Genomic DNA, 25,420 nt, shown 5'->3' with positions numbered 1-25,420 from the left:
TAATGTCAAAGTTTGTAGATGATATGAAGATTTGCAGAGTGGTTAATCACAGTATTCAAGGTGTATTACTGCAACATGATCCAGACAAATTAGATGGGCTGAGAAGTGGCAATCGAAGTTTAATATCAACACGTGCAAAGTACGTCATGTGGGAGCAGCAAGCGCAGATTAAAATGTGGTACTACACTCAGGGTAATTGTGCAGTGAGATATGAAGTTCTCTGAGCAGTGCAGACAGGCCTGGTGGTTTGTCAATGAATTACAGGAATTTTTCCAGCAGGGATAGGAAAGTAATTATTCCATTGTAAGGCAGTTGTCAGGCCACATCTTGAGTACTACATACAGGTTTGGAGGCCTTATTTTAGGGAAGACATGGATCTGTTGGAATGAGTGCAGAGAAGACAAATGAGATTAATGAGAGGAACAAAAGGACACTCTTACCAAGAAAGCCTTCAGTTCTGCAAACTGCAGTGCCTGGGACTCCTCACCTGCAAGGGAAGCTGATTGAGCTGTTTGAGGCTTTGAACAGGTTGAGTAAGCTCAGTGCTGATGGAATCCTTCCTCTTTCCCAAACCATACACACATGAAGGACTAAGTTCAAACTGAGGAAGGATGGTTGCAGGGTAGATGTGTAAATTTGCTCCAACAATCACCAGCAGATGATTGTTGGAACAAACTCCCATCTGGTGGATGTTGAGTTTTGAATAAATTCATGGAAGACCTAGACAATCTGGTCCTTGAGGTTGTCACAGACATTCTCTCAGATATGCCACACAAGCTGTACTTGCTACCTGGGAGTCTAAAACGCTGATGGAACTGATATTCGAGTGGCATTCAAGTCAAGTAGACCCAATTTTGGCAAAGTCCGGACGGTCTGTGACGGATCCTCTGCTTGCACCTTCACGATGGTGGGACTGTTAGTAATCCTGGGTATAACTTCCATGCACAAGCACTGTTGGTGACCACCCAGGTGTGAATCAACATAAGCAGGGGTCGAGGTGTGGTGCCCATACCACATAGAGAAATGCTGCCCCTCTGTGTTACTAGGCAATACTAGGTGGTAGGTGACTCTTATCAGCCGGTGCAATACCACCACTTTGCTTATTGGAGGCCTGAAGTGGTGAAATCCATGTTTAGTCTCCAGAGCTAAGTTCCGGTCAACCCTTCCCCATCTCTTCCATCATGCAGTATGACTGATGAATTTTGAGGTTATGATGAACATCAAGACTAGATCCAATCTTCCTTACATTTCAAAGGTACAACTCTAAAACGGTGTTTGCAGGCCGGCTCAGCTAGTGTATAATCTTGCTACCTTTACTCTGCCAAATAGTGACTGGGGGGTGTCCAAGTAGTGTGTATGCGGGGGGGGGGGGGGTATTGTCGAAGCCACATTATGTCAAGGATCTGGGTATATTCTTACCACGTCTATGCCATATCCTAAAATTTCATTACTTCATACAGCATTTAACCCCCCCCCCCACTTTTTCTTACTATCGAATACACCATGAATTGTCAAACTAATAGAGTAAGCTTATCTGCAAAAAAAAAAACCTCCCAAACACTTCCTGGTTCATTTCACAAATATACGTGGTCTCAATTCTAATCTCAACAATGTCCATTTCCACTTGCAGTCTGTCTGCCAGACCCCCTATGTACTTTTTTGACAGAATCTCAGTTACCGGTTGATTCAACTACTGCTCATCTCAGTCTCCCAAATTATTCACTGTATGATTCCTTTCGCCTCAAAGGTGGTACTTGTGCATTTGTCCGTTCCGATATTCCCTGTCAGACTTAATTTGGAATCTCCTCTCTTTGATCTTCTCTTGCTTAAAATCTTTCTACCTCATTGTGTCAAATTCATCTGTTGTCTCTACCTTTCTCCCAACTCCACTAATCACTTGAAGCTCTTTGACTTCCTCTCTTTGCAACTTGACTTTCTCCAGTCCAACTTTCCTAACAGTGAGGTAATTTTCCTTGGTGATTTTAATGTTCACAACTCCAGCTGGCTTCCATTTTCTAGTCACTCTGACCCAGCTGGTCGAGATGCTGAGGCTTTTGCAATTACTAATGACCTTGAACAGATTTCATTTACCACAGGAATACCGGACAATCCTAACCATACAGCCAACACGCTTGATCTTTTTCTCACAAACGACCATTCTAAGTGCACAGTTGAAGTGAGTGGTCCTTTAGACACCTCAGATCACAACTTGGTGATTGTCTCTTCTCCAGTGGAGCCTTTATCTCATGGCTATTCCTATCCTTGTGTTTGGCATTACAAGAATGCTAAATGGGATGACCTGCGAGATTTCTTTTCTTCTTTTCCTTGGTCAGATTACTGTTTCAAAACTTCTGATGTCAACGTTTGCTCAGATCGTGTCAGTGAAATCATTCTTGTAGGAATGGAATCCTTTATTCCACACTCCACTTTTTTAATCTCCTTGCTCTAAACCTTGGTTTTCCAATAAATGTGCTAATGCTGTTCAAGAGAAGAACATTGCATATCGTAATTGGCTTGTTTTTAATTCTTAAATTTCATTTTCTGCCTACACCAAAGCTCGCAACAATTCAATTAATCAGTTCAAACTAGATTTTGAACAGGCTAAGAGTAGAAAACTTGCTTCTTGCCCTAATGGTAGCTGAGCATTCTGGTCTCTTGTCAAAGCTATTGGCTGCAACTTTTGTCCATCTCTGCTCCCACCTCTGTCCAAACCAGATGGTTCTGTTGCCACTTCAGCCAAGGATAAAGCTGACCTGCTAGCATCCCATTTTTCTTCCAACTCATGTATTAATGATCTTGGTAAAACACCTCCCACCATTCCCAACACGCTCCATTCAATGCCTCCTGTGGTCTTCCATCAAAAGGATGTCAGAAGGATTTTGACCAGTCTTGATGCTAAGAAAGCTCCAGGTCCTGATGGTATTTCTCCACTTGTTCTCAAAACCTGTGCTCCTGAACTTACTCCTGTTCTTTACCGCCTTTTTGCACTTTCTTATTCCAAAGGTGTTTTTTCACGAGAGGTCTAATACCTCTCGTGATTGGGGTTCTGATAAAAAAAAAAAAAAAAAAAAAAAAAACATTCCTGGTAATATCTGACATGCTTAGTAGGATGATAAAAGACAGTGGTGAGGAAAATCAAAGCTCCCTGCTCTATCTATATTATTGTGAAAATATTTTAGCTGACGATAAATACCATCACGCTGGGGCAGTTACATCATCAAGATCCATACCATCAAACGGGCAATTCCTTCAAGTTCCATATGGGTGAAAGCTTAGTCCAGTGGACACTGTCCATTATTTACAAAGATCATTAAACTGAGGTTTTACTTACTTTTTTTTTTGTGCAGTTGGGGGAACCCCTGGAGCAGCATTATAATTGACACTATACACTGTACATTCTTTTTGTTTATCATAACTGTTAATATTTGCTCTGAAAATACTGAATAGGCAATTGAAGCATTCATATGGAATTGTAGATTGCCCATCACAAAAAAAGTGTTTATCACAGATGGCAGTATTGTCTTTTGTATTTTTTGTGATAAGAAAATGTTTTGTGCAGAAAAATAAAATCCAAATTGACCAACATGTGAAAACAAGATTGCACATCATGACCAAAGAAAAAGCAAAGAAAGATTGTCAGAGGAATTACTTTTAACTAAGAACATGCACCTCAAGAGAAGAGGAAAGCGACATTTCTTTTCTCTTTGAGGCATACTGCTCGGTTAAGTTTTCAACAGAAACAGTTCAGAAGACTTGATTAACTTTACCAAAAGTTAATAAAGTTACTTCTTGTATAAAAAGAATCTTTTTAAAAGCCCCTACATGCATAGCTATTACTTAGCTATGTACAGAAATGCAACCTGGTCTTCCTCTTCCATCCGAGCCTCTTTTGAAAGATATAAAATTACCCAAATCTGGAATTTCGTGGATTCCATGTTCCACTTTCTCAAAGACTAATGCAAGTATATATCTGTATATACACATAGCCAATGTGTATATACAGATAGACTTAGGACTGAAGTATAGACTTAGGACTGAAGTAAAGTGCTCAGTGTTGCATAGTTACATTCCCTGCATGTTTATTCTAAACATCGCACAAAACTGTTGAGATCCTAGACTGAAGTAATGAGAAACGGAAGGTTGTATGAGCAGTAAACTGAAAGTTGACTATTTTTGATTCTTCATATCAAAGGTTGGGGATTTTGTGGGTGGATTGCAATGGTTTTTTAGCACCACTGTGTTGCCCTAAGTCTCTGCAGTAATCCTTGCTGATATTTATTGCAGCTGTTCGTTGATCTAGTTTTGTAGGGTGGTCAGTGTTCATTTGGCTAGATTCTCCCCTGCTTTGGTATTGCCAGCTATGAGATTTTTTTCCCTGAGCACAGGGATCCAGGGCTGTTTTTTTATCCTCCTTATAACTTATACTGCTGCTGCTGCAGCAGCAGCATAAGTTATAAAGGGGATTAAAAAAAAAGCAGCAGCTGCTGCTGCCTTCATAATTTTGACAGTTTTAGACTGCTCCTTTGCTAGTGAATTGGATAAAGGAAACTCTGTGTCTCAAAAGGCACTGTTTTAGAGACTCTGAGGCAGTGAACTTTGTTTTGATAATGAACTTCTTGTAATATTGCTATTTTGTCACTACTGATCACTGACAAAAGAGGATTGTTACACGAATTGTTCCTGGACTGAGCTATCAAAGATTGCTGGGGTTCTGACAAGCCACGGACATTCAGGAATATGCAAAACTGGAAAAAATCATGAACATCAAAATCAGACCATTATCAGCCGATGTACTTGTGTTGTTTGATGTGGACTCTGTGTGTTCACTTGCATCCCATGAAGCTAACCTGGGTAACCAAATATGTGACTCTTTCACCCATTCACCAAACCTCTGGCCTCAGCACCAGCATAAGTAACTCACTGTCTCTACTTCTGTCAGAAGTGTTTATGGAGCATCTTGAGCCCCCCACCGGATTGATATAGCAAGTAAATAACCCCTGAATAGTTCCATGCCAGAATCCTAGGAAGTCATCTGGATCCAGTATACAGATGACTTCTTAGTATTTTGGCATGGAACTTCTTGCTGCCTTTCGTGAACAGTAACACCTGAAAATTTCCTTTCAAATTGTAACAAAGGGACAAACCACTCTGCTGCTTGATATCACCCTGCATAGAATGAACCAGTCTTATGGATACCATTTTCAGAAAACACAGATGAAGCCCACAGACTCGGGTTTCATTCCCACCATCTCCAAAGCAGTAAAATTGGGACTCAAGTCCTCAATTATGACCCTCTGGGTATTTGTGGATGGAAGGGGGGTACTTAATGAGGGCTAGTCCGCTCTCCACTGCAAACTGGCACTCATTGAGGTTACACATTCATAAACAAATCCTTCATCTCACAAGTAATAGCTCCTGCAACAATTCAGGACACTTTCTCCCATCTTATAAAAACCCCTAATAATCTCACTTATACATCACCAGGAAAATTTCATAATGATACCTTTTTTGAGAGTCAGTAATAAAATACCAAAATTAACAAAATGAATATCATTGAAACAAGGTTTGTCACCTCCCAAGTCCATGAAACAGCTCCTGAGATGGAGATCTACTCATCCAATCCACTGTCAAAGGAAAAATTGAAAATTAATATATTGACATTGAAAAAAAAAGCTGGAATTTTGTCTCAGTAAACACCAGGTGGATGTGGAAAACAGCATCACAGACATGATATTCACAGACTCTACACAGAAGCATCTTATATTAAAACACTGCCACCACAACGAACTGTTCCCGAAGTCTACTTATGAACAATCAATAACATGGTTCACATGTTCAAGAGCAGAGAACTGGATCATATCAGTCAGGTCTGGTAGTTGGCATTGCTAAAACAGGGGAGAATCGAATTCAGTAACACTTGACTACCTTGCAGGATTGGAGCTACTGACAGCCACAGTTTATTGGAGCTACTGACAGCCACAGTTTATTGGAGCTACTGACAGCCACAGAAGATTAACAAGGATTGCCATGGGGACTCTATACAATGAGTTGGTGTAACCCATCTGACAAATCCCTAACCTTGCCATGAAGGATCACAAGCAGATGTGACCTACAGCCTTGCCTCTAGTTTTTGTTTCAATGTCATTTATTTATTTCCACAGCAGTTAGCATTGTTTGATGTTAGTGTAAACACATGACAGTGATATTTTTTTTATTTTATTATTTTTTTAATGAAAATTCCAAACAAAAGAGATTGTAGAACCTGTAGTATTTAATACTGTGCATGGGTTAAACGACGAGAAGATGAAAAAAGATATTTATTGATGTTAGACTTGAATTTCTGTAGATTGTAATTTTCAGGAAATATATATGAAGAATGTTGTTCCAGAAAACAGAAATTGATTGAATAAATGAGGAGGAAGAAAAGTTGGTTCAGTGAGTTTGAAGTTGGATAGTAAAAGGATGTTGATTGGTTGATGCACATGTTTGGACTGATTTGGAAGAGAGCGGGAATTATAGAAGCCAGTTCAGAAGAACAGCGCCCGTGGAAATATCTACAGAAAAGGCATGCAGCAGAAACAGCACGTGTATGAGACAGTGAGTGGAGAGACTTTGTTAGAGATGAGTCATTAATTAACCTAACTGCCCTCTTTTGAATGGAATCTAGAAGCCTGAGAGAGGTTTTGGGGACACGCCCAGATGTGAGAACAATATTCCATGGTAGGGCAGATTTGCAATTTGTACAGAGTGAACAGCTGTTTGGAAGAAAAGTAACACCGAGAGCAAAAAAGAACCCCAGTTTTTTAGATGCAGAGGAAACAATATTTGTAATGTGCTTATACCAAGAGAAGTCAGAGTAATCCCAAATAGAGATATGATCATGCCTAGAAATCTGCATCATCACAGATAAGCATAGGAGTAGAAGAATCCTTTTTGCGAGATATATGACAGGACTGAGTTTTAGAAGGATTGAAATCAACTAAGTTACCTTTGCCCCACTGGGGAATTACCTGGAGATCAGAATTTAAGGAATTGGTAGTGGGTATTCGAGAAGTTGAAGATGTTTGTGCAGGGCAAGGTTTGTCAAACTGGAAGATGGAATGCAATGTGCTATCATCAGAAAAAACTATGGATAGGATTTCCGGTTAATGGCAGAAAGTCATTAATATACAAGAGGAAAAGAGTGGGAGAAAAGAACTGACACTTGGGGAGTACTAACATTACTGGAGATGTTGGACAAGAGAGAGAGAGAGAGAGAGAGAGAGAGAGAGAGAGAGAGAGAGAGAGAGAGAGAGAGAGCTGTCTACCATCACCCCAAGTGAGCTTTCAGAGAAAAACTGGTTACCCAATTACAAAAGACAGTTGACAAACCATAAGGTGGAAGCTTATTTGGAAGACCTTTTTGTCAAACATGATCAAAGCCTTTGAAATGTCAGGAGCAACTGCATGAGTTTCGCCAACCTTTCCACCAAGGTGGATAACATAAGCCAGAATATCACTAGTGGATTGACACTGATGAAATCTATACTGGCGATTGTTGATCAGATGGAAGATTTCTAGATAGTTTGAGTTGGCAGTTAATTGATTTCTCCATTACTTTAGGAAGAGCAGAAGTAAGTGCAATGGAACAATAATTGGATGGGAGCGATTTGTCACTTTTTTTAGGAAGTGGCTGGATATGAGCAAATTTCCAATCAGAGGGGAAAATACCTTTGGAATAAGAAAGTGAAAAAAGGCAGCATAGAACAGGAGTAAGTTCAGGAGCACAGAAGAAACAATATTTGGGGAGGTTTTGAGAACAAGTGGAGAAAAATACCATCAGGACCTCGGGCTTTCTTAGCATCAAGACCGTTCAAATTCCATCTAACATCTTTTTGACGAAAGACCACAGGAGGCATTGAATGGGGTATGCTGGGAATGCTGTGAGGTGGTTTACCAAGATCATGGAAAAAAGTAAGATGCTAGCAGGTCAGGTTTGTCTTTAGCTGAAGTGGCAATAGAACCATCTGGTTTTAACAGAGATGGGAATAGAGATGGGCAAAAGTTGCGGCCAATAGCTTTGACAAAGAACCAAAATGCTTCACTACTATTTGGACCAGAAGCAAATTTTCTACTCTTAGCCTGTTCAAAATCTAATTTGGATTGATTGATAACTGCTTTACAATTGCGGCGAGCTTTGGTGTAGGCAGATTTGGAAGCAAGCCAATTACAATTTTTTTTTAATTTTTTTTTTTATGAAAACACCAAACACGAAAGGTATCAAAACCTATAGTACTTAGTACCGTGCATGGGTTGAAGGAGAAGTATCGGGGAGGGGGATGCCGGAAACTTTGCTCTAGAGAATAAACATGGGTTTCACCACTTCAAGCCTCCAATAAGCAAAGTGGTGGTATTTCACCGGTTGATGAAAGTCATCTACCACCTACAAACATGCAACATTCTTCTCTTGAACAGCCTTAGCACATTTATTGGAAAACCAAGGTTGAGATTTTAAGGTGGTGTGTGGAATAAAGGATTCCATCCCCACAAGAATAATTTCACTGACATGATTAGAGCAAACATGAATGTCAGAACTTTTGAAACAGTAATCTAACAAAGGAAGAGAAGAAAAGAAATCTCACAATCATCCCATTCTTGTGATACCAAATGACACGAGGTTGAGAATGGCAGTGAGGGAAAGGCTCCATTGGAGAAGAGGCCATCACTAAGTTGCGATCTCAGGTGCCTAGAGGATCACTCACCTTGACCGTGTACTTAGAAGGGCTGTTTGTGAGAAAAAGATCAAGCATGTTGGCTGTGTGGTTAGGCTTGTCTGGTAGGTAAATGAACAATCTGTGCAAGGTCATTAGTGCAGTTGTGCCACCATATCCGCTGATTCAATTAGCTGCGGTTAACTACGGAAAAAAACCGAAAAAACTTAACACATACTACTCGCGTGTCCAATACGATGCTTCCCTTTATTTTTTACGATGTCGTGTATGGTTTGGTTACCAACATTATAATGGTTCATTAGAAATTTAACCATTGCACCATTTTCAAACTTTTGAATAATTTCAAGTTTTTGTTTAATTTGAAAGTACAACTCTTGCATTTGCTCATCATTTTCGTGATTTCTAAACAAAAAGAAATAAATAATAAATAAATAAAAATCCCGACATAAATAACGAAACATTTGTCCTTTTGCAGTACGATTGAACACAACAATCGACGCGATGCACTAAAACAAACTAAACATTTGGTCTCTTTTTGTTTTGAGCAGTAGGTTTGAAGCCAGGTTGCAAGATAATAGGTACACTAATCTCCCAATGACTACTTATAATGCCATTTCTTGTCGCTTATTTACAACTTGCAAAATATGTTTATACTTATTCTAGTTATTACTTGAATTTTATGATTTCTGGTAATTTTTTTTATTTATTTATTTTTTTAATTTTGAGTCTTGAAATGTCCCAGTTAATCCAATCCTGGTAAATCGTGAATCTGCTGTACTTCATTATTACCATATTTAATGTTGGTAATGTCTTACTGTGTGCTTAATTTATCAATTAAACTTTATTATACGTATGTATAAGAAAATCACATTATATATGGGGTCAGCAGGTGTTTGCTTATATCCGCAGTTTCAGCCGTCCATGGTAGGTCTTGGAACGTATCCCCCGCAGATATGGGGATCTTACTGTAATTGCAAAAGCCTCAGCATTTCAACCAGCTCGGTCCTTGTGACTAGAAAACTGAAGTCAGCTGGAGTTGTGAACATTAAAATCACCTCGAGGAAAATTACCTCACTGTTAGGACTGGAGAGAGAAGTTTCAATGAGAGGAAGGAATCGTATAGCAAATAATTTGGACAACCGAGATGGGCATTGTTTGAATCAACTGCTAATTGGAATTCTGTCAGTAAGAGTACTTGAGGTTTGGCAGATTGTAAGTGGATTATTAAGATTGGAACTGAGACCATGTATATTTGTGAAATGAACAAAGAAGTGTTCCGGGGGGGGGGGGGGTTAGATATTTTTGCAGATACGTTTGTACTATTAGTTTGACAATTCATGATGTATTCAGGGGCGCCTCCGTAGCCAGGTGGGCAGGAGCAGCAGTGCGTAGCAAATGCTTCTTGATTAGACCGGGTTCGAGCCCGTGACCACCAAATATGGAGGATGCGGAAAGGTCAGGGAATGACCACCGCATATCCCTGGAGCAATATGGCCTTAGTTGCTAATGCTCCTAAAAACCAAATAACAACAACAACAACAATGATGTATTCAGTAGTAAGAAAAGGTGGGGAGGACATGCTGTATGAAGTAATGAAATTTTTGGATGTGGCGTACACATGGCAAAAATATACCCAGCTCCTTGACTAATGTGGCCTCAACAATGTCTCCTTGCATACACACCACTCGGACTTCCTCCATCACTGTCTGCCAGAGAGAAGCAGTAAGATTATACACTAGCTATCTGGAAACCTCCCAGAGAGTTACCAATAGGTTCGGTCTAGTGCTTTAGCACTGCACCCTCGAAATATAATGAAGATTGGATCTTGCAATGATGTCCATCATAACCTCAGAATACATCAATGATGCTGCATGATGGAAGAAATGAAGGGGTTGCCAGAGGTTTGCTCTGGAGACTAAACATGGGTTCCATCTGAAGCCTCCATTGAGCAAAGGGGTGGTATTACACTGGTTGATGAGTCATCTCCCATCTAGTAGTGCCTGGTAACACATAGGGGCAGCATTCCTCCCTGTGGTGTGGGCACCACACCTTGACCTCTGCTTGCATTGGTTTGCACCTGCATGGTCACCTTCAGTATACTAGGTGCTGTATGTCAGGACTTGCACATTAGGGCTATACCCAGAGTTACTAACAGTCCCACCATCCTGAAGGTGCAAGCAGAGGATTTAGCTGTCACAGACTGATGGGGCTTTGCCAAAATTGGGTCCACTTGACTTGAGAGTCACCTGAATATCAGTTCCATCAGTGTTTTAGGCTCCCAGGTAACAAGCCCAGCTTGGCATACCTGAGAGAATGTCTGTGACAGTCTTAAGGACCAATTGTATTGTAGCATTTAGCAGTTTAGTGATGTCTTTAGTGATGGAGATAATGTTGGCCTTTGTTTTGTAAAATTTTGCTTGTATAGATACACAGTAGAACCGCAAAATTCTGGCATTTTCAAAAATCTGGAAATTTTTGAATATTTTTCTGGAGGTAATTGACAGTACAAGGGCAGAGGGGAAAATAAGCTGGCTGGAACTTTAAAAAAAAATTAACAAATTAAAAATTTCTAACCAATTTCTCCCTGTTTTATTTATTTTCTAGACTGTATATCATAGTTACTGTATATATGAAACTTATAAAATCATTCATATTCATTCAATATTATGTTCATGCTATTATGAACATATATTAAAAGGATTTTAATATATACAGTTAAACTTGAAAATATTATTTATATTTTGCTGCACTGAAGCTGCTTAATACCATTAAATTTAATCTACAGGAAAATACTATTATGAAGCTAAAGTGACTGATGAAGGCCTTTGTCGTGTTGGATGGTCAACATTGACAGCATCCTTAGATTTAGGTAAGTATATACTTGAAGCAATGTGCATTCATTTAATCGTTAGTTATGGTAAGAATAATCTTTTGTTCTGTTGTTTGCTGACATCTTGTTTTGTTTGACCTGGGATTGAATCAATCTTATTTGGGGAAGGCAGAGGCATTTTTTGACTTTCTTTCTCACTGTGGATGAATTAGTCAGCTGCTGGTGGAGGTGGTTGCTTGACAAAAATATATGGAGTTCCTTCTGTCATATTGGAAGAAATATATTCTGAAGTCTGGTGGTTCTCCCTCCAAGTGATTTTAAAACCCCATGACATGTGTATTGTGATGCAGTTATTTGTATTAAATGATTATTTCTTCAGGTAGTAAGTGGCTTGTTTTATATATATATGTAGAATAATTTGATTTAACTAAGAGAGCTCAAATGTGTGAATTATTCTTTCTTTGTTAACTTGCAGTTAATATTATTGAGGTTCATCATGAAAAGACTGCTTTGTTTTTATTTGTACTATTTAAAATTTTTTTGTATGCCAGTATTGTTGTTTTAATAAATGTTACGAGTGTTCGTACTGGCTATTGTAGTTTAAAGTGATATCACACATTAGACAGCAAAGACATTTTTGAGTTTGAAACACATTAAGACATTTTTGAGTTTGAAAGTGATATTCAAATACAAAGAAATTATGAATTATTGAAGTGGAATTTAAAATATTGCTATGTGATGCAAGGAAGCGTGAGGCTTTTGCTGCACCAGGAGAGCACACACGCATACACGCATGCACGCGCGCGCACACACACACACACACACACACACACACACACACACCCACACCCCAGTATCAACAGATCCACCTTCGCCACTTACGGTTTTCCATGAAATTTTATGCCGAGTTTTGAACTTGTCTAGCCATCCCACAGAAGCTTTGAACTCATTTACTCCCATAGATTTCGCAACCTCCAAAGCCTTTTCCCTAATAATAGGCCCATTAATGGGAATTTTTTTAGCACGTGCGCGACAAATTTGAAGTCCAACAGTTTTCGGGAATGATTTTTGAACCTGATCATTTATGTGTTGCCAAAATTGTTTGAGCAGTTCATTTTTTTTTCTTTAGGATGTCGCTTACCTGCGTCTTCCCGATTTTGAATTTTGCAGCAAGATTGCGAACACTATTTTTTTGCCGATCATACGCATTAATGAGTTCGACTTTATATTTTAAAGTTAAATGTTTACGAGAAGACATTGTGCACTTCACACGACCCTGAACAAAACTGAAAACCTAAATTCAAAAGACGAAAGGTCGACAAAATCTCCCCCCCCCCATGCACACACCGAATTCATCAGAAGTTTTACACGTTCCTTAAAATTCTTGAAAAAGGGTTTAGAACCGCGACGTAAAAACCTTGATAAAATTCAGAGAATCAGAAATAGAAAATAAACACACGATTGAGGCAATACGTGGAAGAAATGTTCTTAGAAAAAGGGCCGTGAGCTTGCCCGCTGTCCATTATTGGGAGATCAAATTAAGTGCTAATCTAAATGAAACAGTGCGCATTGCCTATCTGCCTCCATTACAGAGAATGTCCGCTAGACAGAAGCTGAAAACACGTTAAAACCAATAGAGGAGAGTTGGGGAATTTGAAAATGTCCATTGTAGAGAGAGATCCGTTAAGAGAAGTTTCACTGTACACTTATATTTGAATAATGTTTGAAATAATTGAAAACTGAATCTTACATTAAAAAAAGGGGTAAAGCATACATCCAAGGCAGCAAAGAGCATTTTCCTCTACATGACGCTTGAGATATAAACTTAAGTGAGAATACTGATTAAAATAATAAAAATAAATAAAAATGCCAGCAGCATGGCAAGACAGAAGAGCGAAAATTGTAAAATTATACGTAACGATCAAACCAACAGGGAGGGAAGAGAATAAAATTATTGCAGCAGAAACTCTCGAAGATAATTTAGAAAGCCTAAATACAAAGATAATAAAATATAATCAATTAAATTTTGAATAGCCAATTAAATAAAATTTAATGGCGCCCCCTCTGACGGCCACCAGATCCAAATTTATGTGAAATATCACGAGCAGAGATGTGAACAACTACAATAAAATAAAATAAAACAGAAATAGACTGACCATTATGCCCCATCTCAACAGAGGACCGCAAGACCAATAATGGTCAGGGAATCGCTGCATTTCGATTGCTAGACAAATCGCCACAAAGGCGAATCAATCGAAAGATCAGTACCACTATCCGATCTCCGGATCGAAGTGCCAATGCAGAGGATTTGAATAGTGGTCCTGATGCAGCGAAAATTAAAAATAGGACAGATACAAGCACTCATATGCAAAGCCACACCACTGACAAAAGTAATCTTAACCAGATTATATAGGCAAAACATGAACTATGGATGGCAGCACAGGCACACGTTAGCAAATCAGCCCACTACTGTTATGTGATATACTTATATTTGAATGTTTGAAATAATTGAAAACTGAATCTTACATTAAAAAAGGGGTAAAGCATACATCAGAGGCAGCAAAGAGCATTTTCCTCTACACGACGCTTGAGATATATACTTAAGTGAGAATAATAATTGAAAAAAAAAATTTAATAATAATAAATTGCCAGCAGCATGGCAAGACAGAAGAGCGAAAATTGTGAAATTATGCATAACAATCAATTCAACAGGGGGAAGAGAATAAAATTATTGCAGCCGAAACTCTCGAAGCTAATTTAGAAAGTCTAAATACAAAGATAATGAAATATAATCAATTAAATTTTGAATAGCCAATTAAATGAAATTTAACGTCACCCCCTCTGATGGGCACCAGGTCCAAATTTATGTGAAATATCACGAGCAGAGATGTGAATAACTACAATAAAATAAAATAAAACAGAAATAGATTGACCATTATGCCCCATCTCAACAGAGGACCACAAGGCCAATAATGGTCAGGGAATCGTTCCATATTTTTTTGCTAGACAAATCACCGCAAAGGCGAGTCGATCGAAAGATCAGTCCACCATCCGATCTTTTATGTAAGATTCAGTTTTCAATTATTTCAAACATTATTGAAATATAAGTATATCACATGACAGTAGTGGGCTGATTTGCTAATGCTGCGCCTGAGCTGCCATCCATAGTTTGTTTTGCCTATATAATCTGATTAAGATTACTTTTGTCAGTGGTGTGGCTTTGCATTTGAGTGCTTGTATCTGTCTTGCCATGCTGCTGGCAATCTATTATTATTATTTATTTATTTTTTCAATTATTATTCTCACTTAAGTTTGTATATATATGCAGCTATCAAATTGACTATTTGTGTTTTTGCACTGTCATTTCCTGCCCATTTGGTTTTGTATTTCAGGTATAGATTTTGTTTTTGACTTATCGGTATTTATTTACTTGAATTTTGTATTAAATTTTACCGTAACTTTCATTACAAACATTGTACAGGGACTACCTTGTCCATACTTTGTAGGGACAAGGTAGTCCTTTGTAGGAGTTATTTTTGCTTTTCTTTTTCGATTATTTTTACTTTATTTTCAAATTTCTACTCTTCCACAGTTTTGGACAAGTATGGAAATACAGTCCTTCGATACATGGTCAGGTGTAATCCCCTGATGAAAAACCTGATCATGTATCAACTTTTATTTTTGCTGACATTGAATTTAATTGTATTTTTGTTCTATTTCCCCCCCCCCCCTTTTAATTATGGCTAAATTTATTCACCATTATCCGATGCCAGCTACTGTTATTTATTTTACAGGTCAATTTAATTAATTAATTAATTTAGTTTACAGGTCACTTCCTTTTAAAATATTTTGTTTAAGCTGTTATTCCTTTTTGGCTTTTCGTGTAACTCATACTTACATCTTTATATTTATTATAATATGCATATATATATATACTAAATACGATAAATATTTGTATTGACGATTTATTGTAAACTCTACTGACTTGGTTGTCGTGCCGGAGTATAAACAGAAAATTTATTTATTTATTTATACACATCTGCATCCTTTGCTGCTTTGCGTGCTTTGGTGCATTTGACATATTCAGTCTTTTTATTTTCCCTTTACTTCCATTGTTTTTTTTTTTTTTTTTTTAACTTATTAGAGGTATTCGTGGATCTGTATATAAACATTAAAAAAAAACTTTTTTTTTTTTGGCTGATGCTATATAAGCTTGCTTTCTTGTATCATATGCTTCTGCTAATGCTAAAAAGATTGTTTATTATAAGACAAAGTACTGCATATGGGTAGTAGTAGTTTTTTGTTGGCTGGTACTATTTAATTACAGTCAGGTCTCCATATTCGTGGATCTGTATTCGCGGATTCATGTTTTTGCATTGGCGGTCGTGAAATTTATCATACTAAAAATTTGGCTGCTGCTTGCTGCATTCACCCAGTGAGTGACATCTGAGTAGGATGACTTGTGACCTTTGTGTGTGTCTGCGTTAGGCTACTTGTGCTTAAAATCTTACTGTGATTATGTGAATACCTCTGGGGTCTAAACTAAGTGCTAAACGAAAAAATCCTAAAAGGGCCAAGGAAATGATGATAAAAGGGCCAAGAAAATGATGACTTTGAACAAGGAAGTGCGGATTCTAGATAAATGTTGAGAAGGGGTTATATGTGTGGCCATAGGCTGCAATGACAGTACCATACAATAAAGAAAGAAGAGATCAGAGAGGCAGTACAAAGTGGTGGAATTCTTACTGCTAAATACGCAGCTTATGTACATGATAAAGTGATGTTAAAAATGGAGAATGCACTGTTCATTTGGATCGAAGACCAGCACAAGGAAAAACAACTTGCATGTGAACGTTGGTATGATTTCAGCTAAGGTCCTCATTCTTTACAACAGATTTAACCTCCTGTACCAGCAGAACTGCAGAAACCACTTTCATTGACAGCAAAGGCTGGTTCCAGAAATTCAAGAGGCATTATTCACTCCGTAATGTAAAGATTGCGGGTGAATCTGCTTTAGCTGATCACGAGGCTGCTAAGGCCTACCCTGCATAACTCAAGAAGTTCATCGAGGAGAAAGGATATTAACCTGAACAGGTTTTCAATGCCAGTGAGACAGAATTATTACGGAAGAAGATGCCTCAGTGCACCCATATAGCTGTTGAAGAGAAGGTCCAGGCAGAAGTCTCGACGTCAGCCAACCCTTCTTCTCCAGCCTCTGAGACCTCTACTACTGAGAAGTACTGAATAATGTGGTGAATACCCTGGTGCATGCCTTGTTAACTATGTAATAAAATTTTGATACAATATTTTCAAAACATGTCTAAAATGTTACTCAAACCTTTAAACATATTTAAGCATTTTTCTGGTAATTGTAAATGGTTGTGTAGGTGTTTAGGCATACGTAGAAAACATCTGGGACTATTTGGACGAGAGTACAGATTTTCGTAGAATTTCACGTTTTCGTGGGAATTGTTGGCACGTAACCCCCACGAATATGGAGACTTGACTGTATTGCTTCTTGCACCATGTTGCTGATATACCAATAAATACATACATGCATGCATGCACATGCACACATAGGTATCCTTTTATGTACATCCTTTAATTGGTTCCATGGAAACTGGATGCTAAGTGAAAAGGCATATTGTGGGTGCCTGTTCTTTTCCTTTCCGTTGTTTTCAGTTGGTGTAAGTTGGAGATATTCTCCTTTATTATGCTTCATATCTTGTTTGGTAATTAAGGAACTGTGTAACTTACAAAAATAACAGGCATGTGATGATAAAGATAGCTGCCATATCACCTTACGTATGTTCCTGGAAAAAAACATTATACAGTAATAGTAATCAACATAAGAATATTCCTGCTTGTGAACAGTCTGGTTTTTCAAGATTCAATGCAGTCAACTGCACCACTTATCTTAGTTTAAATTAATAAAATTTGGATAAGAAAAATGTCTCTCAGTTATTTCACAGGCACGAATAACAAACTGTTTCTTAAACTTAAACAAAAGGGGGTTCCAAAACAACACAAGATTTTGAAACTCTTGGTGGTGTCTAATTTACAAAATCTTCTGCCTGACCTAGAATAGAATAAAACATAAGATAACATTATCATTTCAAAAGAAATTAACTAGGAAGGAATATGTTTTGGAAAAGAAAACAAATTAATTTTACATTAGAGCTCTTCACTTTGGATGTACTTTCATTTACAGTTTACTTTCCTTTGTAATTTTCCTAAGCATGTTTAATTTGGCGGTTACTTTCAAAAAAGAAAAAAAAAATTACATTTAAAAACCATCATATTATTAATATATATATATATTTTTTGATAAAAATTTGTTGCCAAGTAGCTTCAAACCAAAAAAATAACACATTTCACCAAATTGAGTTAACAGTACTTTCCTTTTCGTTATTCTAGAATACTCTAGACATTGGATTAGATAGGTAGGCCGCTTTTGGAAAGTATTTAAAATTATTCTTCTGAACTTCAGAAATTTCTTAAACTCCTGGATGGTAAACAAATAAACAATTGCCTTATCCCTCTTAATTCTGATGCCAAAACCTTGTAACATCAGAGAATACTTGCCACAGTTTTTATTCTATTTTATTCCCTAAATTTTCTTTTTTACTGTTTACAATAATTCATTTGCAGCTTTGCCAGAAAGTCACCCTAAAACCATACTAAATATGTTTGATTCCACATATTAGATTCTTCACTTTCAGATGAATGAAGAGGTGAAGACTGAGGTGCTCAAAACCTTTATAACATAAAGGTGAAATCAGTGAGAAAGATCAGGAATAAAGGGATTGCCACGGAGGTGGCCTCCCAGTCAGATATTGATAAAATCAAGTTCTGCCCAATAATTGAGTCACTGAGCCTCAAGGGTAAGGGGCCCATCTTCAACATTGATGCAATTACTACTAACGGTGAACTTGCAGAGGACATTTTCTCCAGAAATCTTGAAGACATTCTCACGAAAGAAGAGGCCCTTCAAGAAATAAAGGTCCAGTTTTCAACCAAGACTAGGATGATGTCATGCTTAAACTCTATAGTGGAAATTTCTCCAAGAATTAGGAATGTTTTTAAAGCCCAAAACAGAATCTACGTGGGTTGGTCGTAGCATCACTTTAAAGACTTTGTGCCTGTTCTAAAATGTTTTCATTGTCTAGGATATGGGCACACCTCTGCCTGTAGTTCCCACAAGGAACCGACCTGCAGACACTGTACTGAAACTGGCCACCTGTTTAAAGAGTGCCCCAACAAAGAAAAGCCAGCACAATGTGTAAACTGTAAGAGGATTAATAGGGCCCTCAACCACTCAATAAGGGATACCTCATGCACAGTGTATAAAAGAGCAGTAGCCTGCGCAGCCAGATCACTTATGGATAGGATACCAAATTCTGCTGCTTCTAATTGCACAAATAAATGCACAGTGATCTATTGCAGTTGCCAACCAGCTGACCAAAATTATGGAAGAGCTGAAGCTGGATGTGTTATTGCTCCAAGAACCGTATTGCAACAGAGGAAAGGTCTCAGGCCTTCCACTGTCATTTAGAGTCATCCAGTCCCCTGGTCCTGCCAACATGGTGGCCATTGTTATTAGAAATCTGTACTTGGTGGTTACCAGATCTCCTCCTTTTTAACTTGCACTCTATCTGTGCCACAATTGAGAATGACACTGGTTGCTACCCCTTACTTACCTCATATTTTCAGTTTAGTGACAGAATAGAGCCCTACATTGCACACTGCCAAAGTGCCATAGATCTCCTTGGGAGAGGTAATCTTCTTATGGCAATTGATGCGAATGCACACCCATCCCTTTGCTTTGGCATAATGCGAACACTGGTAGAAGAGGACTTCTCATGCCGACCGGGCTAGCCGGTCGGCATGAGAAGTCCTCTTCTACCCTAAGGTTGCGGGTTCGAATCCCGCCTCGGGCTTGGATCAAAGTACTTCAAAAACCTTGGGAGGTGCATTATGGCCACAGATGCCGATGCGCCAACAACTACAAAAAAAAAAAAAAAAAAAAAAGGACTTCTCATGGAGGACTTTATTTTCTCCACAGGAGTGGGTATTATCAACGAGCCAAACATGCCCACACTAGCAGAGGTGATACAATTATTGATACCATCCTTACTACCCCAGCTATAACAAGGAAGCTGCAGCACCGGATGGTCCTTGAAACACATACTAGCAACCATAAGCTTATTACATATGACATCTCTCCTGGAATGTCCACTAACACCCAGTTTATGATAACGGTAGCAACATTTGCAACTAAATATGCTCACTGGGACGATTTTGACCAGTTCATCCGGGATAAGACGAGTAATCTGCCCAGTGATTTTCTGGGTAGCATGGATGCATCAAGACTAACTATGTCCAAAACCTTCTTTTAAAAGCTTCCAAAGTTGCAATGAAGAACTGCACACCACATAGCGTCCCGTGGTGGACCCCCAAGCTAACTGAACTTAGGAATGAAATGAAATGAGCTCACAGGGAGCTCCAAAGAACACGCAGAAGAGGCCTATCCAACCAAATAAATACCTTAGTCACAATTCAAGAATGCATGGCAGTTCCATTTCAAGTACTGCAATGCACGTACCTTGAAAATCAGACAGCATGGCAAAACTGGTTTGCTTGGAAGGGAATTCTAACCCTTGGGCATTGTCCACAAATTTATTCACAACAGAATTTGCACTGCTGATATTATCAACTCTTTAAACAACAATAATAACCAAGAAACAATGAACTGGGGCAATACCATGGGCAGGCACTCTCCTGGATGCCATTGTCATCAGGGAAAATCTAGCTATGAACACAGAATGCCAGTTGAAGATCATTCAGGATAACAGCTCATATCAACCAACTCACTCAGAGCCACCCTTCACTAGGGAGGAGGTGGAGGAAGCAGTCAAATGCATCAAAAATAGAAAGGTGCCTGGTGGTAACCTCCTTGAAGGCAAGGCTATCCAGCAGCTGTGGTCTGTGGCCCACATCTTATTGCTCTCTACAATGCTTGTCTCCGGGAAGGAGCCTTCCAAACTAGGTGTAAACCTGCAAATCTTAGACTTATCCTTAAAGGTTAGCTCAACCCCCACTGATCCACATAAGGTATACTGTCCAATTTCTCTTCTCCCTATTCTGGGAAAAGTGCTGGAGTAACTCCTGATTACCAGATTGAGTCTTCAGTATTCTGCAACTAATTTGACTAGTATCCATCATTTGACTTTAAGAAAGGCTGCCCTACTTCCCAGGCCTTGAATAACATCTTACAGAGTGCCACCAAGTATGTATATGCAATTTTCATCGATTTCCAAGGTGCTTTCGACTCTGTCTGGTGGCCCAGTGTTATCCGGAGGGGATGCGAAGCTAGCTGAGATTATCGCTGTCTCAGAGTTATTTTTCCAATAAGAAAATGACCATCTCAACACGGTAGTAGTAGTGGCATGTGATGCAAGAAAGCAAATGTATGAGCTTATGCAGCATCAGCCAAAAAAAAAAAAAAAAAAAAAATCACTCCATTCCCTCCAAATGCTTGTCCAGTTCCTCCTTAAATTTATTTAACCTATCAACTTCCACAACAACAGATGGAAGTTTGTTCCAGCAATTAACCACCCACTGGCTAAAGGCAAATTTCCTCACATCTATTCTACATCTATCTTTTCTTAATTTGAATTTATGCCCCCTTAGGTTCGTAATCTGAACAAGTGGAAGGATCCCATCAGAATTCAGCATGCTCAACCCATTCAAGGCCTTATACACCCCAATCAGATCACCACGTGGGTGCCTAGTCTCCAGCCTCTACAATTTTCAGAACTTAAGCCTCTCTTGGTAAGAGGATCCCTTCATTCCCCTCACCAATTTTGTTGCCCTTCTCTGTACACGCTCAAGCAAATCTACATCCTTCCTAAAATGAGGCCTCCAGACCTGTATGCAGTACTCAAGGCCTGACCATTGCCTTATACAGAGGGACAATCACCTCCTTTTCCCTGCTAGCAAAATTCCTATAAATCATTGACAAAACCCCATGACCTGCCCTGGCAGCCTGTCTGCATTGCTCAGAAAACTTCATAACTGACTGCACAATTACTCCCAGGTCTTTCATTTTCTACCACCTTAAGTGTAATACCACACAGTTGGTACGTTTCTCTGGGGTTACTTCTAACCATATGCAGTACTTTGGATTTGTCAAGATTAAACTTCAGTTGCCACTTCTTAGCCCATCTGCCCAAATTATATAGATTCTGTTGCAGTAGCACACTGCCATTACTGTCATTAACAACCCTGCCATCCTTTGTATCATCTGCAAACTTCGACACTAAGCCTGATATACCCTCATCAATATCATTGATAAATATACAAAACAACAGAGGACCCAACACCAAACTCTCTGTGACTTCACTAATAACATTAGCCCACGAAGAGCAGCACCCATTAATTACCACCCTCTGTCTTCTCCCACTCAACCATCCTTTTATCCATTGTAGCAACTTACCCTTAATACCATTCTGCTCCAATTTGTACAATAGTCTTCCATGCGCAACAGTGTCAAAAGCTTTCCTGAAATCCAAATATATGATATCAAAATTATTTTTTGCATCCAGTTCCTTTGTAATCACATCATAATATCCTATCAAATTTGTCAGACAAGACTTTCCCTTAACAAACCCATGCTGTGTCTGAATTATTGCTGCAGTCTTGTCTAGATGATCCTGCAATGCATCTTTAACCAGTGACTCCATTATTTTACCCGGAACAGAAGTTAAACTAACTGGTCTGTAATTACTCGTGTCACCCTTCGACCCCCATTTGTGATTTGGGGATATATTTGCACATCTCCAGTCCATGGGGACCTCCCCTGAGCCCCAAGATGCTCTCATATTTATGGCTAAGGGTTTGCTTAGTTGCTTTGCTGCCTCCTTTAATATAACTGGATAGATCCCATCCACCCCAGGTGCCTTTCTTATGTTTAACTTCAACAATTTCTCCTCCACTTTGCTCTCAGCTATTACAAAATCATTAAGCACCCTGCTACAATTTGATAACCTTCTGCCATTTTCAAACCTCGTGTGAATGTAGATGCAAAATACTCATTCAGTTTGTTTGCTATCTGAGCAGTATCATCAACAGTCGAACCATCGATATCAAGTGGACCAATTAGATTCATCCCCTTCCTTTTAGAGTTTATATAAGTAAAGAAATCCTTGCTGTTTTTCTTAGCATCTTTTGCCAAAGATTTCTCGTAATCTGCCTTCGCCTACCTAACCTCCTTTGTGACCTGATTACAGACTAGCTTATATCTGCCATAGGCTTCTGAGTCGCTTGATAATTTATATGCATCCCATGCATTTTTCTTCTCTGTCATGTCTCATTAGTTCATTTGATAACCATTTAGGCCTAAACCTTAAACAATATTTCTTAATAGGTATGAAACGGTTTCACAGCATTTCTACGCCCGTCACCAGAGATTGCCCACTAAGGTTCAATTGTTGGCTTATTGACATGGAACGTGGTCCTTGATGAGTGGATGGCATGCTCATTCTCTAATGTTGCCATGTGCTCTTATGCTGATGATCTGGTCATTTTTGTGGATGGACTTTCAAAAGCAGCCTTGGAAACCATTGCCAACATCATCTTAAAGGAGCTTCTGACTTGGGCCTGCATTCACAACGTACGGTTTTTCCTAGCAAATGTTGCACATTAATGCTGAAAGGTAAGCTTGATCTGCTCCCGAGAAAAGTCTCTCCAAAACTGTTGCTCTGTCAAACATCTTGGCATTATCTTGGATAACAAGCCCACTTTTGTGCTGCACATTCAGAACCTCAGAGAAACAGTGAAGAAGTACACTACACTTCTTGCCAGAATTACAAGAAGGGATTGGGATTTGAAGGGTAGCGCTCTTCACTTGACGTATGACACACTGTTTTTATCCCTATTGTCACGTATGGAGCGGTGGTTTGAGTCTACCGCACAGATAAAACCTCTTGGCTAAACAACTTCTTTACATGCAGAGAACCATCCTTCTTCAACTTTCCATGGCATGTTGGAAAACTGCCATCACCCTTCAAGTCCTTACAGGAGAAACTCGCCCTTGACCTCCACGTTGCCTACTGTGGGCTCTCTTGTGCTGTTAAACACAATCAAACTGCAGAGATCTTCAATATCAGAACCAAGACAGGCATTGATATCCATCAGGAGAAAAAATGTACCTGGGAGGCTGTTGTCAGCCTGTGGCAGAACATATGGATAGCCAGTCCAAAAGGTTAAATTACCAGGAATTTTTTCGCAATGTGACTATTAGGAATAAGACAACCATTTCATGGCTGAATCCAAACCTACAGACAACTTTTCTCCTCACAGGACATGGAGCCTTTAACAGCAAATTGCGGGATCTGGGAATCCAGGGAGATGCACTCTGTTCTTGTGGGGGATGAGGAAACTTGGCACCACATCATGAACATTTATCCAATCTATCTTGACCTTAGACTGAACCTACTGCAAGCACTAGGTATCATGACACTGCAGCCTTGATCTCCTGTGCTAAAGCTGTCTTCCGACCCACAGCTTTCAAAGGCAAAGACTACATCCACCATGAATGCAACTACTTTGAACACAGCACCTGCTTGTGCTACCCAAAATGCAGTTTTTCAGCTGCAGTCCATACCTCTTATCACAGGTGCCTGTGATCTCACCACATTCTCTTGACTTACTACTTTTTCGCTGGTTCAGCCTGTGTGGGTTTGTCTCCTGTGCCTGGCACCTCTGCTGCTTCGCTCGGCCAGGGATCCTGCCTTGCACCTCTGCTGTCCTGGCCTCCTTCATGCTGACAGTATACTGCACTCCGTGGATTCCTCCGCTCCGTTCGGGTCCCTTGGGACCTGAATGGAACGGAGAAACCCATGGAACATACCGAACACCCACACAGGAAGGGTCCTGTGTGGGTGTTCAGTGATTGCCCTGTGAAAACTCTCTCTCTCTCTGTCATCTTTTTACTTTTCTTTGCACCCTTCTTTGGGGCTCTCACCTTCTCTAGGTTCACTTTTTGCACTCGCCAGGGGGATGCCTCTGCTTAAAACTGCACTAAGTGCCAGTGGTTCCACCACAGGCACCCCATTACAAAAACGCTTTATTCCACTATGTCAGATGAATAACTCTGAGATTAACTCTTCACTTATGTGTGTTGTCCAAGAAAGAGTAAAGATGCCATTAGCATTTAGTTTACCCAATCCATTTAAAACCCTAAACACTTCAATCAGGTTTCCTGACATGTGTTTAGTTTCAGGTGCTGCAATTTGTAGAACTGAAGTCTTTCTTGGTAATAGTACCATTTCGTGTCCTTTACTAGTAGAATCAAGCAATAATATTTTTGCTTGATTCTACTTGTTCCGCCGACCGGGCTAGCCGAGTGGGTAAAGTACCTGCCCGGCAACCCAAAGGTCGCGGGTTCGATTCCCGCCTCGGGCTTGGATCAAAGTACTGCAAAAACCATGGGAGGTGCAATATGGCCACAGAAGCCGATGCGCCAACAACTACCAAATCAAAAAAAAAAAAAAAAAAAAAAATCTACTTGTTCCAACAGATTCACACCTTTCCTAAAATGAGGCTTCGAGACCTGTTAGTTAGTTATTTTGGTTTTTAGGAGCATTAGCAACTAAGGCCATATTGTTCCAGGAATATGCGGTGGTCATTCCCTGACCTTTCCGCATCCTCCGTATTTGGTGGTGACGGGCTCGAACCCCGGTCTAATCAAGAAGCGTGTGCTACGCACTGCTGCTCCTTCCCACTTGGTTACGGAGGCACCTTTCGAGACCTGTATGTTGGCATAAGTTTCCTGGAGCATCATCTCTTACAGGGTGGTGCAAAAATACTGATGTCT

At 39.4% G+C, this 25,420-nt stretch overlaps 1 protein-coding gene across 1 annotated transcript in view; it reads left to right on the top strand.

The window, feature by feature from the left end:
• The window catches only part of Ddx1 (ATP-dependent RNA helicase Ddx1), a 339,750-nt gene that overhangs the window by 65,954 nt on the left and 248,376 nt on the right, over window positions 1-25,420 (top strand). The window contains exon 7 of the mRNA XM_090381389.1: window positions 11,497-11,580. Within this exon, the coding sequence (XP_090237515.1) occupies window positions 11,497-11,580 (84 nt within the window). The remainder of the gene's footprint in view (window positions 1-11,496; window positions 11,581-25,420) is intronic.

Source organism: Mastigoproctus giganteus, chromosome 9 (genome assembly GCF_048544385.1).
Source record: "Mastigoproctus giganteus isolate SK-2022 chromosome 9, ASM4854438v1, whole genome shotgun sequence".
Lineage (NCBI taxonomy): Eukaryota > Metazoa > Arthropoda > Arachnida > Uropygi > Thelyphonidae > Mastigoproctus > Mastigoproctus giganteus.
This window is presented reverse-complemented; position numbering and strand designations above follow the sequence as displayed.